The 18,347-nt window shown below is 44.4% G+C and overlaps 1 protein-coding gene across 8 annotated transcripts in view; it reads left to right on the forward strand.

Moving 5' to 3' along the window:
• The window catches only part of GARNL3 (GTPase activating Rap/RanGAP domain like 3), a 153,868-nt gene that overhangs the window by 51,741 nt on the left and 83,780 nt on the right, over positions 1-18,347 (forward strand). For all 8 annotated transcript variants that reach the window (XM_039506413.1, XM_039506411.1, XM_039506412.1 and 5 more), the window contains 3 exons: positions 3,899-3,997; positions 5,278-5,381; positions 18,115-18,223. In XM_039506413.1, the coding sequence (XP_039362347.1) occupies positions 3,899-3,997; positions 5,278-5,381; positions 18,115-18,223 (312 nt within the window). The remainder of the gene's footprint in view (positions 1-3,898; positions 3,998-5,277; positions 5,382-18,114; positions 18,224-18,347) is intronic.

Raw genomic sequence — 18,347 nt, forward strand, 5'->3', positions numbered from 1 at the left:
ATTCCCTTTAAAGGGGCCATATTAAACTCTGTAGAAGGGAGAGTTTTTCGACCAGACCACAGGTTTCTAAGAATTAGACAGAGTTAATTAAATATTTGAAGTTGTCCTATACAGAGGGGGGGCAAGGTTTCTTATGGATTTTATGGCAGTCACTACATATGGATTCTGCACAGCTGACAATGAGACCCATTCAGTATTGGATGTCCTGGGTCCCCAGCCCATATCAGGCAAGCTTTCAGTTATGATCATCATGCCTCACCACCTTATAGTATGTCCAGACTGGTGGTCAAACAGGGCACACCTGAATTACTTGACAGTTTGAGGGCTCTGGTCATCCCAGGAGAGAGCATTGCACATCAGCATACTGGAACTGGGTTTTGACTCTCAAATCATTCCTCTGTATTCTGCAAGGGAAGGCTGTGGACGTAATGACAGACAATACATTGGTAATGTATTATATTGACAAATGGGAGAACTCATTCCACCCCCTTGTGTGTGGAGATGACAAAGTTATGGGATTGGTGTATCTTCCATGACATTCATCCCATGGCACTACATCTGGCAGTTGAGAACAATGTAGTTGCAGATCACCTGAGCAGAGATGGCTCTCAGATGCACCAGTGGTCCTTAAAGGATAAGCTAGTTCAGACTGTATTTTCGAGGTGGGGTCAGCCAGTTGTGGACTTGCTCATGACACGACCCAACAGGAAATGCCACTGTTTCTGTTCCAGAATGGGCCGGCACACTCAGTCCCTGTTAGATGCTTTCCTTCTGCACTGCGGGGAAGAATTTGATGTTTGCCTTTCCCTTGATACAGAAGGCAATAAGGAAGATACATCAGGACAGGGCATGGGTGATACTCATTGCCCTGGCGTGGCAATGTCAACAGTGGTTTGCTTATCTCATTCATGCGTCTTCCTCTGTCCTCAGTCTGTCCCAGGAGGAGGATCTTTTATCTGCACCTGCAGTCCCGGTACCTGATGGCTTGAGTGGCTGGGATTTGATTCTGTCTATTCTTGAGCAGTTATGTTGGTCATCTGTGCAGGGCATACTAGTTAGTTTTAAAAAAACAGTCCAGTAGAAACTACCACCATCTGAAGTGGTCCAGATTTCAGGGATGGATGCATGGGAAGTCTGATTCCCCTACAGTCTTCCATCCCTTGTGTTCTGGAATACTTAATATATTTAAAAAAATCAGGTGTTGTCTAATTCATTGTTAAAAGTTCATTTGGCAGCCATCTCCATGGGTCATACGTTGGTTGGTGGTAGATCACTGTTCATGTTTCCAATAAAGAAGCTCATGGAAAGTTTATAAAACTTGTATCCTCCTGTGAGAGATCCTGCCCCTTTTGGGGACCATAATTTGGTTTTGACTACGTAGATAAAACCTCCATTTAAGCCTTTGGCAGAGTGTTCATTTTATTATTTGCCTTTCAAAACTGTCTTCATTATTTCTATTACATCAGCCAGGGGAGTGAGTGAGGTGACTGGGGTCAAGGCTGATTGACCATTTTACTTCCTTTAATAGAGACAAGGTAATTCTTATACCTGATCCTTGGTTCTTGCTTAAGGTAGTGGGTATTTCCCCCCCCCTAAATTACATTCTAATAAAGGGGAATTTGTTTCTTAGGTATGTCAAGAATAATATGGGGCATATGGTTTCTTCTCAGACTATTTCCTGGTGTATTAAACAGTCTGTTCAATCTGTCCACATTACATTAGAGCTGTGGCTGCTTCTTTCGCTTGTTTGAGGCAGGTGCCAGATGTTGAGATCTACAAAGCTACAACCCAGACTTCGGTTCACACCTTCACCAAGCATTATACTCTGAATTTGGTTTCTAGAGTGGATACTGGGTTTGGCAAGAGATGCTTCAGTGTTTATTCAATTAAGACTATGTTCCCACCTCAATGTTAGTCTCAGTACTCTTTATCAATCTGTCCCATAAGTGGGAATATGCAAAGCCAGTGAAAGACGAATTGAAGGTTATTTACCTTTAACTGGAGTTCTTTGAGATGTCTCTGCATATTCACACTTCTCCCCCTTCTTCCCCTCTCTGTCAGAATCCTGGTTGTGATGTCTCTGGCTTTGTGGAGGAAGCAACTGGGAGGGTCCTCTACCCCAATTATAGCCTCAACTTCAGTATGTTGGGTATGCTGAGGAGAGGGGCAGCGGTGCAGAAGTGCCGTAGCTACACTGCTAGAAGGGTAGGTTCAAAGGGTTCTAATGCAAGGCACCATAGGGTGGTGCAATATTCCATAAATAGGAGTATGCAGGGACATCTCCAAGAACTCCAGTTTTCTTTACAATAATTCTAAACATATTTGAAAAATACCTTTTGGGCAACTGGAAAGAGGCTGTATCCATTGTTGGGGGTTTTTTCCCCCAGAGTTTGAGATTGTTGTATACCCAAAAGAATGCGTTTAGACGTGCCGGACTTACCCCTGCGGTGCCTCCTGCTGGTGACTTCTGGGAATTAGCTCAATTCATCTCTGGAGCGCCCTCTGCAGGCCGGTGATCCACCTGTCCTCTGGCCCCCATGTCCGTCCCTGGACTCGGTGCCCTTTTACCTGGGGTGCTGCTCCCTAGCAGTAATCCCCTCAGTCTTAGGCTCTCCCCTCCCCAGGGAACCCTCCACCCACTATTCCCACCTTGCCTCAGTATAAGGCTACTGCCAGTCATCGTCTAGCCCCACACCCTGGGGCAGACTGCAGTATCAGCCTACTCATCACTGGCAAGGAGGGTTTGGACCTGCTGCCTTGGCCTACCCCTGGGCTGCCCTCTGCAACCCCCAGTACCTGTTGGCCTTCTGCTAGGCCGCAGCCTGGGGCTTTCCAGGCTAGAGCTCCCCAGCCTGTCCCCAGCCCTGCTTCACTCAGGTACTCTGCTCAGGTCCCTGCAGCCAAGCCCTTCTCCCTCTACAAACAGAGAGAGACTTCTTGGGCCTCTGGCTCACAGCTTCTTATAGGGGCCAGCTGGGCCTGTTTGGGGCGTGGCCCCAGCTGCAGCCACTTCCCCCAGTCAGACCAGACTAAAAGCTGCTTTCTCCAGCCACAGCCCCCTCCCAGGGCTGTTTTTACCCCTTCAGGGCAGGAGCAGGGGTCCACCCTGCTACAATGCTTTTGATCTTACACTTTAAATATAATTTATTTGAATAGTTGTGTTTGTGTGAATTTTTATTTTCACCTGGCTAACAATAATAAAAAAAAACCAGATTTTTGGGGTTTGACTTTTTTCTTAATGAGGGCTTTGTATACTTTAAAATTACACTTTGAAAAAAAATTGAGTTTTGTATGATTAAAGCTCTGGACAGCTTCTGGTGTGTTGGTGCTGTTTTCAGGTATTGTTTAATATATTTGAAATAAAAACATCCATTTTTTTTTAAGGGATTGGAGGAAGTGAGTCTCAGGATCCCAAAGTACCACTTATTTCCCATTTTATTTTCCCTTTCTTGAGGCCTTGCATCATGATGACTGTCCCTGTGCCATCAGATTTAGCAAGAGGTCACTGTTTACTAAACACATGGTGATCCCTTTTTCTACCTGTTCCTCAAGGTTGACAATGCTATTTTCAGAGAGCTCCCAGGCTTGAATGATATGAGGGAAATTGAACTCAATTGTGAAATTCTGGTTCCCCACATGGTGGTGTGTTCCTCTACTGTTGAGCCAGTGGGTCAGCTCACACATTCCTGTGTCATGTATTAAATTTCTAATATACCCATGCAGATATTTAGAGAATTAATATAGAAAATATAATATGGACACTCACATGAAGAAGCAGTTCTTGCCTGAATATAAGCTAGGGAGTAGGCCCTGTGTTCTGTGTTGTGGTTAATGTGCAGTTGCATCTGCCATACCGATGAAGTGTTTCATGCCTAACACTGCTTTCCTCCACTTGTAGAAACTGGAAGTGACAGCTTTCAAAGATTATTGAATCTTTTGGGTGACACAGTTACACTGAAGGGCTGGACAGGCTACAGAGGAGGCCTGGACACTAAAAGTAAGATTTCAGCTAAAATAACTGGTGACAGGTCCATTGTGAATGTGCTTGTTAGTGTGCATGCATATGTACAGAATGTAAGCACACTCGTATATTGTTTACATAACAGAAAGTAATAGTCCAGTCTGAGAAGAGACCTACTCAGATACTATTTCCTAAATATATTATTAGACACATTTTGCCATTTTTCATCAAATAATAATAATGTTAATATTATTGGTAAATCTTGATCTCCCCACCACTGACACTACCACTGAGGCTATGTCTGTCATGAAACGCTCCTTTCAAAACCTTCTAATACTATTCGTTAGTCATCCGGGGTTGGTTATGGCTAAGCAATGTGAGACACTCCCTTCCTTACAACAGTGCTTGCAATGGGAATATCAGCACGGAGAGGCATCCCCACTGACTGTAATAGGAAATAACATATCAGGCATTTTTCCCTCCAGCTTTGGCATAGCTTCCCTACCATCCCACTCTGTCCCCTGACAGAGCCTAGAATTTAGAGGATTTCCATGATGCAGCTCCAGTCCTATTTATTCCTCACAAATTCACATTGTCCAGTCCTGTTTATTCCTCACAAATTCACATTGTCTGTTTTCTTAGACTGCATCTTTCCTGTCATGAATTGGCCACATATTCTGTGTCATGATGTTAGCTACGGGTGGTTAAATAGCATAACAACATCACATACTGTAAAGAAGAGTCACATTCTGCTCCTTTTTCTCTTAGAGACAAAAATTAGACTTGTCAGGCACAAGTCTCTGCAGAATAGAACCCCTTCGAATTCATGGTCTACTAAAATAAAACTAAACTGGATGCACGTCTTCCAGTGGGACTCTGCAGGAGGAGTTCATTATTCAGTCGAAGGCCATGATTGAGAATGTAGATATGCACTGGCTGTCAGCCCCAAACACAGGAGTATATTTTACTGAATTATGAATTTCTTGAATGGAAATTCTACTGATGTGTTTGTGTCTGCATTTGTTTATGTTCATGATGCATTTTCACTGAGTTGCTGAATATATATCTCCTTTCAGGGTAAATCCACTGGGCCTACTGGCAAAAACATTGTATATACTTTAAATTATGCAGGATGTCAAGATTTTATAATCTTTTTTAATCTATTAACTTTGACCTGTTTAAAGGCAAGTAGGAAGTATGGATCTGAAAAGAGGAGGTGCCCTGAGACTGTCCTGTGACAGGAAATGAAGTTTCCTTTTCTCCTTAGAAATGTAGTATTGCATAATCCCACTGAGAGTGGTTTTCTTGCTTTGCAGATGATACAACAGGAATATATTCCATCTACACAGTGTATCAAGGGCATGAGATTATGTTCCATGTTTCAACCATGTTACCATATTCTAAAGAGAACAAGCAGCAAGTATGTGGTTTTCATACTGATTTTTCTTAGTAAACAACCGCATGTTTAAAAGAAAAGGTATTTTAGTTTCAGTGAAACTTGTTTTTTGAAATGTAAGACTCAAATCTCTCAATGCTTTTGACATTCAAAATTGTGCCTGATATATAAAATTGTATATCTTTATTGCCAATACACTTCATCGCGTTGTCTATCTCATAATTAGTCTTGGAAGGATTATATTTTTATTGATAAAAATGATAAACATCAATTTCACTGTACACACACACACACAAACTGAAAAAATATTTCCATCGATAAGGGTCAAAATATATAGATAAGCAAGGTAAGAAAATACTGCTTGAAAACTTATTAGACTTTGATTACTGGACATTTACTTCATATTTTGACATATGATGATGATAAATTTATGTTGTAATGGTCATAAAGCTTTAATTTTTTGAATCTCAACATTTGTCATTAAATGATAATTGTCTGAACCCTCCATAATTTACCACAACTGTGAAAATTTAAATAGATAAAAATAAAAAGGTTTAAAAATAAATATCAATATTATCCATTGAAATTTAAATAAATTAATTCTGCCGAGTCTATTCATAGTATAAGAGCAAACACACAATGACATTGAAAAGTAACTCATTTAAAACTGTATAAAACACAATATGCACATAACGTATGAGCCCCACTGCCAGAATATGTCACTGAGTCCAAGACCTTTGTAAGGTTGAAATTTAAACATTTATATGGATAGTGAGAATATGCATACTTAAGGCTAGATTTTGTTACAGATATTTTTAGTAAAAGTCAGGGACAGGTCATGGGCAATAAACAAAAATTCACAGAAGACCATGGTCTGTCCCTGACTTTCACTAAAAATATCCCTGACAAAATGGGGAGGGAGGCAGGTTCAGCACCCACTGCTGCTGGGTTACTGGGGTCCCCCGCCGCTGCAGTGAGTGGGAGCTCTGGGGACCCCCCTGCATGGTGGCTGAGTAGCTCCAGGGGGGTTTCCCGCCACCTGCAGCAAGTGGGAGCTACAGGGTCCCCCACCGCCCGTGGGGGCTGGATGGGTGTGGGGTTCCCTTGCCCCCTGCCACAGCTGGGCAGCTCTGGGGAGTCCCCTCACCATGGCTGGGAGCTGCAGGGTCCCCCCACCAAGGTAGGAACTGTGGGAGCTCCAGTCCTGAGGCAGAAAATGTCATGGAGGTCTCTGGAAGTCACAGATTCTGTGACTTCTGTGACATAACCGTAGCCTTAATCACTGATAAATATATTGAACATTGGGCCAAAGACAGATCCCTATGGGACATCACTAGAAACACCCTCATTTGATGATGATATCCCATTTATAATTATTGTTTGTGATCTATTAGTTAATCAGTTGGTAATTCATTTAGCATGAGCTACACTAGTTTAGAATAGTGCTTTTTTTTTAAAATCAGACTGCCATGTGGGACTAAATCAAATGCCTAAATCTAAGTGTATTTTGTCAATAAATATCTTTATGAACCAAACTTTTAATCTTATTTTAAAAAAAAACAAACAATTTTGTATTATAAGACCTATTTCCCCCCAGAAATATTGCTTGGCATTAGTCATGTTACTATCTTTTAATTCTTTATTTGATTGCATCCTACATCACCTTTTTCATGATTTTGCCTGGGTTTTAAGTCAGCCTAACTGACTTATTGTTTCCCAGGTTCATCCCATTTACTCTTTGTAAATAACGGCACAACATTTGGGTTTTTTCCAGTCCACTGGAACATCTGTTGGGGTCCAAAATTTGTTTATAAATCAGCATTAATGGTTCAGAGAGATCCCCAGCCAATTCTTTTAATACTCTTGGGTTCAAGTTAAACTGTTGTGCATATTTAAAAGTGTTTAACATTAATTTCTGCTATTTAGCATCCTCCCCAGTTACTGATGGAAGAGAAAGTATGTAATTATCACTTTAAGATGTAAATACATCATTCTGTCTTTTTCCAAATATATAACAGAAATACGTATTGAATACTTCTGCATTTACTTCATTAGGAGTGATAATTTTACCATTCTTGCCTAGTATCACACTTGCATCATTTCTAGGATTTCATTTGTTATTAATATATTTAAAGAATTCCTTCTTCTTGTCCCCAACCCTACTGGCCATACATTTTTCATTCATACCTTTAGCTTCCCTTATCAATTGTCTACACTTCCTAACTGCTGATGTGTATTTATGTGATCAGCTTCTCCATTTTTCCATTTTTTAATAATTATTTTTATTGCTGCTTTCACCTTTCCTCATAACAAGGATGGCATTTTTAACCAAGTTAGCCTCCTTTTGTGACTGTGAAATTCTGGTATTTATGGACATCTATTAAAATATTCTTAAATAGTTCCTAATTATCATTTACATTTTTATTTTTAAATATTTTCTCCCACTCAGTTTTGCTCATGATTGTTTTCAGCTTTGGAAAATTGGCCTTTTCAATGTATGTATATTACCAGAGAGAACTATATACTGTTGGGCACAGCAAATTAAATTCTTCTTCGATCAATAAGGTAAAGGTAATTTTAAAGGTAATAATTGGAGATATACCAATCTCCTAGAACTGGAAGGGACCTTGAAAGGTCATCGAGTCCAGCCTCCTGCCTTCACTAGCAGGACCAATTTTTGCCCCAGATCCCTAAGTGGCCTCCTCAAGGATTGAACTCACAACCCTGGGTTTAGCAGGCCAATGCTCAAACCACTGAGCTATCCCTCCCTATCCCAATTTCTCATGTGTATTCCACAGAAGGTGTGCGTGCTCACCACGTGCACCGGTGCCGGAAATTTTTCCCCTAGCAGTATCCGTAGGGGGGAGAGCGCCCCCCGCGATCCCTGGAATGGCGCTTGCCTAGCGCGGTATAAGGGGAGCTGCATGCCAGTTCCTTCTTGCCGCCAGTGAAAGTGCGTCAGAACTGCTCAGCTACAGCCTTGCTGCAGCTTGTCCCCAGAACTGTTCGTTCAGTAATACCTGTAGTTAGTTTAGTTTTCAGTGAAGTTTAGTTAGTTAGTGAGCCCGGGCTGGGGCATGTCCCGTGCCCTGGGATTTAAGTTGTGCGGCTCCTGTAGGCGTTCTGTGCCAAGGAGTGGCCCGCACACAGACTGTCTGCGCTGCTTGGGAGAAACCCATATCAGCAAAAGGTGTAAGATCTGCAAGTCGTTCAAGCCCTGGACTAAAAAAGAAAGGGACATTAGACTCTGGGCCATTCTGATGGAGTTGTTGCTGGCCCCGACCCCAGCACGCCGCTCCCATCCAGTACCCGGCACCGCTGCGTCAGTGCGCGGAGACCCTCCGGTACCCTCGACTAGTCGGCAGTGCTCCCCTTCCACGGGGCATGCCAAGAGGGCCAGAAAACTCCCTCTTCGTAACAGCACCGAGGGAAGTCTGGGACAGAGATTAGACCCATGTCGGGTAGTCGTCGGTCCCCACTGAGCCCTAGGCCTCTGACTCATGCAGAGCAGAGTAGCCTGGCCCCTTCGGAGTAGGTCTCTCCGGGTGTCTGGATGCCATCTACGCCCGAAGCACTCCAGGTGGCTAAGGACGTCATGCACTTCTTCCCTTGCATCTGAAGAAGTGGGTATTCACCCACGAAAGCTCATGCTGCAGAACGTCTGTTAGTCTATAAGGTGCCACAGAATCCTATTCAATTTATTCATAAATGATCTGGAGAAAGGGGTAAACAGTGAGGTGGCAAAGTTTGCAGATGATACTAAACTGCTCAAGATAGTTAAGACCAAAGCAGATTGTGAAGAACTTCAAAAAGATCTTGCAAAACTAAGTGATTGGGCAACAAAATGGCAAATGAAATTTAATGTGGATAAATGTAAAGTAATGCACATTGGATAAAATAACCCCAACTATACATACAACATGATGGGGGCTAATTGAGCTACAACGAGTCAGGAAAAAGATCTTGGAGTTATCGTGGATAGTTCTCTGAAGATGTCCACGCAGTGTGCAGAGGCAGTCAAAAAAGCAAACAGGATGTTAGGAATCATTAAAAAGGGGATAGAAAATAAGACTAAGAATATATTATTGCCCTTATATAAATCCATGGTACGCCCACATCTCGAATACTGTGTGCAGATGTGGTCTCCTCACCTCAAAAAAGATATTCTAGCACTAGAAAAGGTTCAGAAAAGGGCAACTAAAATGATTAGGGGTTTGGAGAGGGTCCCATACGAGGAAAGATTAAAGAGGCTAGGACTCTTCAGCTTGGAAAAGAGAAGACTAAGGGGGGATATGATAGAGGTATATAAAATCATGAGTGATGTGGAGAAAGTGGATAAGGAAAAGTTATTTACTTATTCCCATAATACAAGAACTAGGGGTCACCAAATGAAATTAATAGGCAGCAGGCTTAAAACAAATAAAAGGAAGTTCTTCTTCACGCAGCATACAGTCAACTTGTGGAACTCCTTACCTGAGGAGGTTGTGAAGGCTAGGACTATAACAATGTTTAAAAGGGGACTGGATAAATTCATGGTGGCTAAGTCCATAAATGGCTATTAGCCAGTATGGGTAAGAATGGTGTCCCTAGCCTCTGTTCGTCAGAGGATGGAGATGGATGGCAGGAGAGAGATCACTTGATCATTGCCTGTTAGGTTCACTCCCTCTGGGGCACCTGGCATTGGCCACTGTCAGTAGACAGATACTGGACTAGATGGACCTTTGGTCTGACCCGGTACGGCCATTCTTATGTTCTTATGTTCCTCGGTGCCGTGCCCGGAGCATCCTCCAGTGCTGGCCAACACCCAAAGCACGTCACCAGCATCCTCGCCCCGTCTGGAGGAGCTGATTGTGGCCCTGGCCCCCTCCGTCCAGCAGGAGGACTACTGGGCTCATCAAGACTTACTAAAAAGGTTGGCAGCGAGCCTCCATCTCCAGGCTGAGGAAATGGAAGAGCCCTCAGACTCCCTGTTCAATGTGCTGTCCCCCTCGGCACCGGGCAGGGTGGCCTTGCCATTCCATGAAGGGGTGGTGAAAATTTCAAATGCCCTGTGGCAAACACCAGCCTTGTTGGCTCCCATCTCTAAGAAGGCGGAGCACAAGTACTTCGTACCCATTAAGGGGCACAAGTATCTGTATACCCACCCAGCGCCCAACTCCCTGGTGGTCAAGTCAGTCAACCACAGGGAGCAACAGGGGCAGCCAGCCCCGACCCCAAAGAACAAAGACTCACAGAGGCTGGATGCTTTGGGAGAAAAATGTATTTGTTGTCAAGCTTCCAGCTGAGAGTAGCAAACCATCAGGCTCTCTTGGGTCGCTACGAGTTTAATCTCTGGGGATCCCTCCCCAAGTTCGAGGACTCCCTCTGAGAGCACGATAGAAAGGAATTTAAGGCACTCATGGAGGAAGGGGCATCCACCACAAGGGCGTCTCTGCAGGCCACTTTGGATGCAGTGGACACGGCCGCATGGTCCATGGCCTCGGCGGTGTCCATGGCTTCTGCTCTCTGGGTTATCCAGTGAAGTGGAGTTATCGATGCAGGATCTCCCTTTAGACGGGAAGGTGCTGTTTGTGGAGGAAATGGAGACAAGGCTGCATAGCATGAAAGACTCCCGGACAACCCTCCAGACCCTGGGCCTCTATGTCCCTGCTCCAGCAAAACCCAAGTTCAAGTCACAGCAGGCTCCTGCCCAGGCCGCTCTCCCGAAATACAAGGCCACCCATAAGAAGCAATGGGACTATAAGAAACGTCCGCAAAGACAATACCAGCCTGCCCCACAGCCTGGGTCCTCTAAGGGCAAACAGGTGGGTAAAAGGCAGTTTTGACGGGAGTCTTGGACAGGAGGATCCCCCGCCAGTTTTCAGCAGGGATCCACCCCCAATAAAGCTTCCTTTTTCCAATCAATTGTGTGCGTTCGTCCTGGAATGGTTGCAGCTCACCTCGGACCGTTGAGTCCTCAACACCATCTCCTGAGTTACACCCTCCGGTTTACCTCCTACCCGCTCAACCACCCCCCGCCCCCATCCCTCTTGGGGGACCCATCTCACGAGGCTCTGCTCGAGCAAAGGTTGGGAGGCTCCTGGAACTAGGAGTGATAGAGGCGGTGGGCAAGGGGTATTACTCCAGTATTTCCTTAATAAGACACGATGGGCGGGCCACATAGCATGGTTCACGGACCATAGGTGGACCGCAGTCATTACTGAGTGGTACCCGCGAGAACAGAAAAGGCCACCTGATCGGCCTCCAAGAAGATGGGAAGATGATAATGTAAAACGTTTTGGATGAACGTGAAGAAGAAAGGCAAGAATGCGAGAAGAATGGCGGATGTGTCGTGATCGGCGCAGTCTTAACGATGGCTGAAGACCGATCCATCCAGGTGATTTCCTTATACCGAAGGCCAAAGGGGGGCTCAGACCCATACTGGACCTGCGAGGTCTGAACCAATACTTGGTAAAACTCAAGTTTTGCATGGTTTCCCTGGCCTCCATCATCCCCTCCCTGGATCCCAGGGATTGGTACGTGGCCCTCGATCTACAGGACACGTACTTCCATATCCACATATTCAAGGGGAACAGGTGCTTCCTCCATTTTGTGGTGGGACAGAATCACTACCAATTCACGTTCTCCCATTTGGTCAGTCCACTGCCCCCAGGGTCTTTACAAGTGCATGTTGGTAGTAGCGGCCTACCTCAGGCGCCAGGGTGTCCAGATATTCCCCTATCTGGACGACTGGCTGGTCAAGGGCACCTCCCGGTCGCAGGTGAGGGATCATGTGGCACTCCTCCTGGCCACATGCACCGCCCTGGGCCTGTTGGTAAACACCAAGTCCACACTAGTCCTGGTCCAACGCATAGAGTTTATCGGGGCACTCCTGGATGCAAGGTCGGCCAGGGCCTCTCTCCCCCCAGCCAGGTTCGAGACCCTGAAAGGGCTCATCGACTTGATCGTAAGGTTCCTGTTGACGATGGCCAGGTCCTGCCTACAGCTGCTAGGTCACATGTCGGTGTGCATGTATGTGGTCTGCCATGCCAGGCTCAGGATGAGGCCCCAACAACTCTGGCTGGCCTCGCAGTTCTCCTAAGCCATGGACCGATTGGACAAGGTTGTCACCGTACCGAACTCGGTGACTGCCTCCCTACGGTGGTGGTCCACACCGAGCAACATGCTCTGAGGGGTCCCGTTCAGGGACAGGGCCCCATCCGTGGAGCTGGTGTCCGATGCATTGGACCTGGGCTGGGGAGCCCATGTGGGGAGTTTTCAGACCCAAGGCCTGTGGTCTCCGTAAGACCTAACCCTTCACATAAACGTCAAGGAACTCAGGGCGGTGCGGCTGGTGTGTACGGCCTTCCGCTCGCACCTGAAGGGCAAGGGTAGTCAGGGTTCTCATGGACAACAGGGCCTCAATGTTCTATATCAACAGGGAAGGTGGGGCCCGATCCTCCGCCCTCTGCCACAAAGCCCTCAGCCTGTGGGACTTCTGTATAGCCCATAACATCCACCTAAAAGCTTTTCACCTACCGGGCGCCCGGAACATGAGGGCAGATTGCTTGAGCAGGGATTTTTCCTCTCAGCATGAGTGGTCCCTACACCCGGAAGTGGCCCTCCAGCTTTTCTGGAGGTGGGGAACTCTCCAGGTGGACGTATTTGCGGCCCAACAGAACAGATTATGCCCCCGGTTCTGCTCCAGGGGGGCCTGGGGAGGGGCACTATCTCTGACAGCCTAACCAGGGCAGGATAAAGGCAACTCCTATAGGCCTTTCCCCCGTTCCCGCTGATCAGCACGGTCCTAGAGAAAATAAAGACGGACAAGGCCAGGGTCCTTCTCATTGCCCCAGCGTGGCCCAGGCAGCACTGGTACAGTACCTTCTTGGGCCTGGTGGTGGCTCCGCTGTGGCCATTGCCGCTCCGCCCGGACCTGCTCTTTCAGGACCGGGGCCGTCTCCTCCACCCCAACCTGGCAGCTTTTCACCTCACGGCATGGCTGCTCAGTGGCTAGGTGGCGAGGAGAGGACATGCTCAGCTCCGGTTCATCGCACCCTCCTTGAGAGTAGACGGCCCTCCACTCACCGCTCTTACATGGCAAAGTGGTCTTGTTTTGCTAGGTGGGCGATGGACCAAAAGAAGGTGTAATTGGCCATCTTTGCAGATGCAGAACCAGCATCTGCAAGTCTTGTTTCCTGAAGTGCTGCAATGTCAACATGGAGTTTGTACAGCTCACAGTCTATCAAAGCTGACTTCCATATGCTGTTTGTGTCTGTCAATCCTGGACACATGGTCCGACATTCCAGCTGCCAAGCCGGAAAGTTCTTGGTTTCTTATTTTTGCCAGATGCAAGGTTTCCATCTGCCATTTAACTTTTGGTCTAGCCCCATGCACCCCATGAGGACAGACTGTGGCGGGTCAGCACTTAACTGTCCAGGGGCTACCCGGCTTTGTGGCTGGCGGTGGCTGACCAATTGAACACAGTGATTCCTCTCACCATCGAAGGTGACCCATGGCACCCTCCTCTATGCCAATCAAATGAGAGCTTATAACCCGTAACTGCCACCTTCTGTGTTGTGTCCATGTTGCCAGCAAGGCTGGAGTGTCCTCTCCATGTGATGTGGCTTCAATAGCCAGCCTGGGCAGTTGATATGGAGGAGCTGCTTTGCCCATGTGTCAGCGTCTCCCTCTTGACTTCACTGGTTTGGACCAAAGGAAGGATGGGAGTCAATACATTTGGAACCAGCTATGCTGCAGGAGTTGCCAGAGCAGAGGAGATCTTCCCTCTGCCTCCCTTCCGGGGCTTCACTCCTAGATTGATTATCAGCCACAGCTGAAGGAGCCAATCTGTCCTGTGTGGTTGTCATTGGCACAAACACTGAGTGAATTTGCTCATCCACCTTTTGATGGTGTTTCCTCCATCAAGGGTTCCACTACCCTCCTCAGGCGCTCGTCAGTCCAAAGCCATTGGTGCTTCCTGAGGTTTCTGGGTTAATTAACTGCTGCCCAGCACTCTGCGTTGACCAGTACAGGTTGTACCGCTTATGGTCATAGTGGTAGAAGGTTTTCAGTTCTGACCTGATCATGCCTAATAGGTTTAGGAATACCACAGAGAATATAGTAGAATTCTAAAGGGGTTTTCTTCATAACAGTGACATGAGATTATAAAAACGTTCCATCCTCCATATGTGGCAAATTTTCTAAGCTACCTCCCATTGTGTAGGAGTCAGAGTACCAATGCTGCGGAATGTGAATTAGAGAACCAGTTTTCATTTTAGATGGTTTAGAACTATGAGAAGCTGAATGCAAATGAAGATGGAACACAATTTGTGTAAACGCTGCTGCTCTAGAAATACAAAAAAAGTTCTGAGTGAATCCCTTAGCCTCAATAGATCACATCTTCATTGTTTTAATGTAGTCTCACTACCAGCTGTACCAATAGCTTTCCACCTTGCTTTGCATATAGGTAGAATTGAGATTTTTCATGGAGAAGGCTAATGCATACTGATTCATCCAAAAGAGAGTTCAGTGCTGTATGGCTAGCATCTAATTTTTGAAGGGTAGTTCCCTTGAAACCATTTCTTACTTGCTTCTCCCTTTGACTTCAGTGGGCATTTTGCCTGAGAAAGGAGCATAGGATGCTTGATTTATCAAACTTAAACCTCTGAAATACTTTCTCATTTGAACTCTTTGTATGTCTTATTAGAAGAGTAAATGTGCCTTTTCTCCTCATACAGTTTTTTTCAATATATATGATGAAAATATATTAAAATAGTGGGATTTATACAGGCAGGTTTCTCAGTCGTTTCATTCTTCTTGAACTGAGAGAAGTTTTAAATTCCGCCATGCCACCTCAGCCTCAGAATGTTATTATTTATTTAAGTATTTATTAGCAGCAAAGAATCCTGTGGCACCTTATAGACTAACAGACGTTTTGTAGCATGAGCTTTCGTGGGTGAATACCCACTTCTTCGGATGCAAGTAGTGGAAATTTCCAGGGGCAGGTATATATAAGCAAGCAAGAAGCAAGCTAGAGATAACGAGGTTAGATCAATCAGGGAGGATGAGGCCCTGTTCTAGCAGTTGAGGTGTGAAAACCAAGGGAGGAGAAACTGGTTCTGTAATTGGCAAGCCATTCACAGTCTTTGTTTAATCCTGAGCTGATGGTGTCAAATTTGCAGATGAACTGGAGCTCAGCAGTCTCTCTTTGAAGTCTGGTTCTAAAGTTTTTTTGCTGCAGGATGGCCACCTTAAGATCTGCTATTGTGTGGCCAGGGAGGTTGAAGTGTTCTCCTACAGGTTTTTGTATATTGCCATTCCTAATGTCTGATTTGTGTCCATTTATCCTTTTCCTTAGAGATTTATTAGTGGATTTAGACATGGGTAAAGTGTTTCTGTAATAACTATTCTTGACAGGTAGCATTTACATTTTTCTGTATTGCCTTATATTGTGTTTAATTGTTTTTATTTTGCCACAGTTGGCTAGGGTTTTGGGTCTTTCTTTGATTTTGCAAATTGTGATGAAAAGGGACAATTAACAAAAACATTTTAAAAACTGTTATTGCACAGTTATATAACTTGTAGAAAACAGAGTCCTGAGGTTACAAATAATGTGCTTTTAAATATATAGGCAGTCAAGTGCATTGACAATTCTAGTTCTTATTACATACACACATTTTTAGGGCACCGCCTGCTGTGATATGAGGGCACAATTTAGATGGCTTACATTTTGGTCTTTTAACATTTCCATACAACAAGAGCAAATGTTAAATATACACAGACATTTAGAGGACCTTGTTTCCAGTCTTCCATGTATTTCTCAGCTATCACTTAGATGCCTGATATTTTTAGATTCTTTTATAAGTGTGGAGTAGATGTCACACTTTTATTGCCATCTACTGTAAAGGTTTCAGTGTATGCTGTTTCATTTTAATGCCAAAAAATGTGTGACACAAGTGTAGCTTTTTTAAAAAAAGTACCCCTAAATGTTTGTTTTGAATTGAATTTTATTCACTGACTTGAAGAGTTACTTAATGCCCAGTAGACTAATGCCAGAAGCGAATACATGTATATGTATCTATTTCAATTTATAATGGCATAAAAACCACACCCCTCTGGTATTCTGGGCACCTTTTGATGTTCTTTAAATAACAACATACTAAAAACTAAGCTAATACATTTCCAGTAAAACTCCACCCTCAACACAACCTAGTAGATGGTACTTACCCATCAGAACTCTGTCTCACAATGTAAAGAGTCAGCGTCACCCAGGCCCACTCTGTTCATCCACTAGCCCTTGTTTTGTTGAAGTGAGGGGATTCCTACTTGAGCACCTCAGATAACCACAACTGTGGCAGTATGGTCATGGGAAAACAGCAGTCAAGTAGGCTGTACTTAAGTGATTTATAGTTTCATAAATGAGAACAGGTATCTCAAATTCCACCCAAAAACTAATAACAATCAGCAGAGATCACAGAATAAGATTGAGCACTTATTGATGGCGGACATAATAGGCCATCTACTTAGGAGCAGCCCAGTAAAGACAATAGAATCATGATATCCTAGAAGATTCAGAAATATATATACTGAAGAGTAATAATTTGATCACAAATATATTAGAAAACCTAGAAGCCCCTGCTGTCTGGAATTCTTGGGGAATTTTAAAAGTTTTATTAAATTGTCATATTACTGTTGTTGTACCCAGGCTGAAAGGGACTGGATAACTTTTTAACGGGTCTCTCACTTAGAGAGCTTAGTCACAAGGGACCAGGCCTTAAACCAGGGATTGGCAACCTTTGGCACACGGCTCGCCAGGGTAAGCACCCTGGCGGGCCAGGCCTGTTTACCTGCGGTGTCCGCAGGTTCCCACTGGCTGAGGTTCACCATCCCAGGCCAATGGGGGCTGCGGGAAGCAGTGTGGGCCAAGGGATGTGCTGGCCGCCGCTTCCTGCCGCCCCCATTGGCCTGGAGTGTCGAACTGCGGCCAGTGGGAGCCGCAATCAGCCAAACCTGCGGATGCGGCAGGTAAACAAACTGGGCCGGCCCCCCAGGGTGCTTACCCTGGCAAGCCACGTGCCAAAGGTTGCTGATCCCTGCCTTAAACCAAGCAGAGATCAATAATTAACCTCTGAAAAAGCAGACAAAACATTTCCTTTTGATCAAATTTCAGTATCTCATTTGTCTTAGTCTGAAGTTCCATAGCCACGTCTAAAGTTTGGTTTAATGGTTCTCAGACCGAGGTTAGTGAAATCCAATTTCATTTAGACTAACCTTGATGCTTTCAGATTAAAAATGGACTCCTAACAAGTCCTTTGCCGCACACTGTACAGTAAGGTATATATCTTCTTGCTTTCCCTTCCTCATAAATAGAATTAAAAATTATTCTAAAATGTAATTTGCATGTAATTCAGTTAAATTTAAATAATATAGATAATTATTTCTAATTAATTTTAACAAATACTGTGTTTGGGCTATAAATAGACATCAGTTCTTCATATTTCCATGGTCATTGTACAATTAGAACAAGAATGAATAAAGAATAAATCAGCTTCACAGTATTTTGACATTACTGTATTGTACTTTTAAATGCTTGTATTTAGATAAAAACAGAACAGTATGTTTGTATAAATTTTGCTGCACACACTTCAGATTACCGTCAACTGCTATCATAGAAAAAGTGCATTAAATTCAATAATCTCATGTTGTGTTTCATTGTTCTTTCACTGTATTAATACTCAGGATCCAATTCTAGTGATGGTATCTCTCCTTTTTGTAGGTAGAAAGGAAGCGTCATATTGGAAATGACATTGTCACTATCGTGTTCCAGGAAGGGGAAGAATCTTCTCCAGCATTTAAGCCTTCCATGATTCGCTCTCATTTTACACGTATCTTTTGCTTTCTGTTTTTTTTTAATTGACTAAAGCTTGTTTACAAACCCCCATTAAATCCTTCCTATATGCCATTCACAGAAAAGAAAAGTATATTTTAAAATATCTTGTATATAAGACA

This window comes from Mauremys reevesii, linkage group 19 (genome assembly GCF_016161935.1).
Source record: "Mauremys reevesii isolate NIE-2019 linkage group 19, ASM1616193v1, whole genome shotgun sequence".
In the NCBI taxonomy this organism is placed as follows: domain Eukaryota; kingdom Metazoa; phylum Chordata; order Testudines; family Geoemydidae; genus Mauremys; species Mauremys reevesii.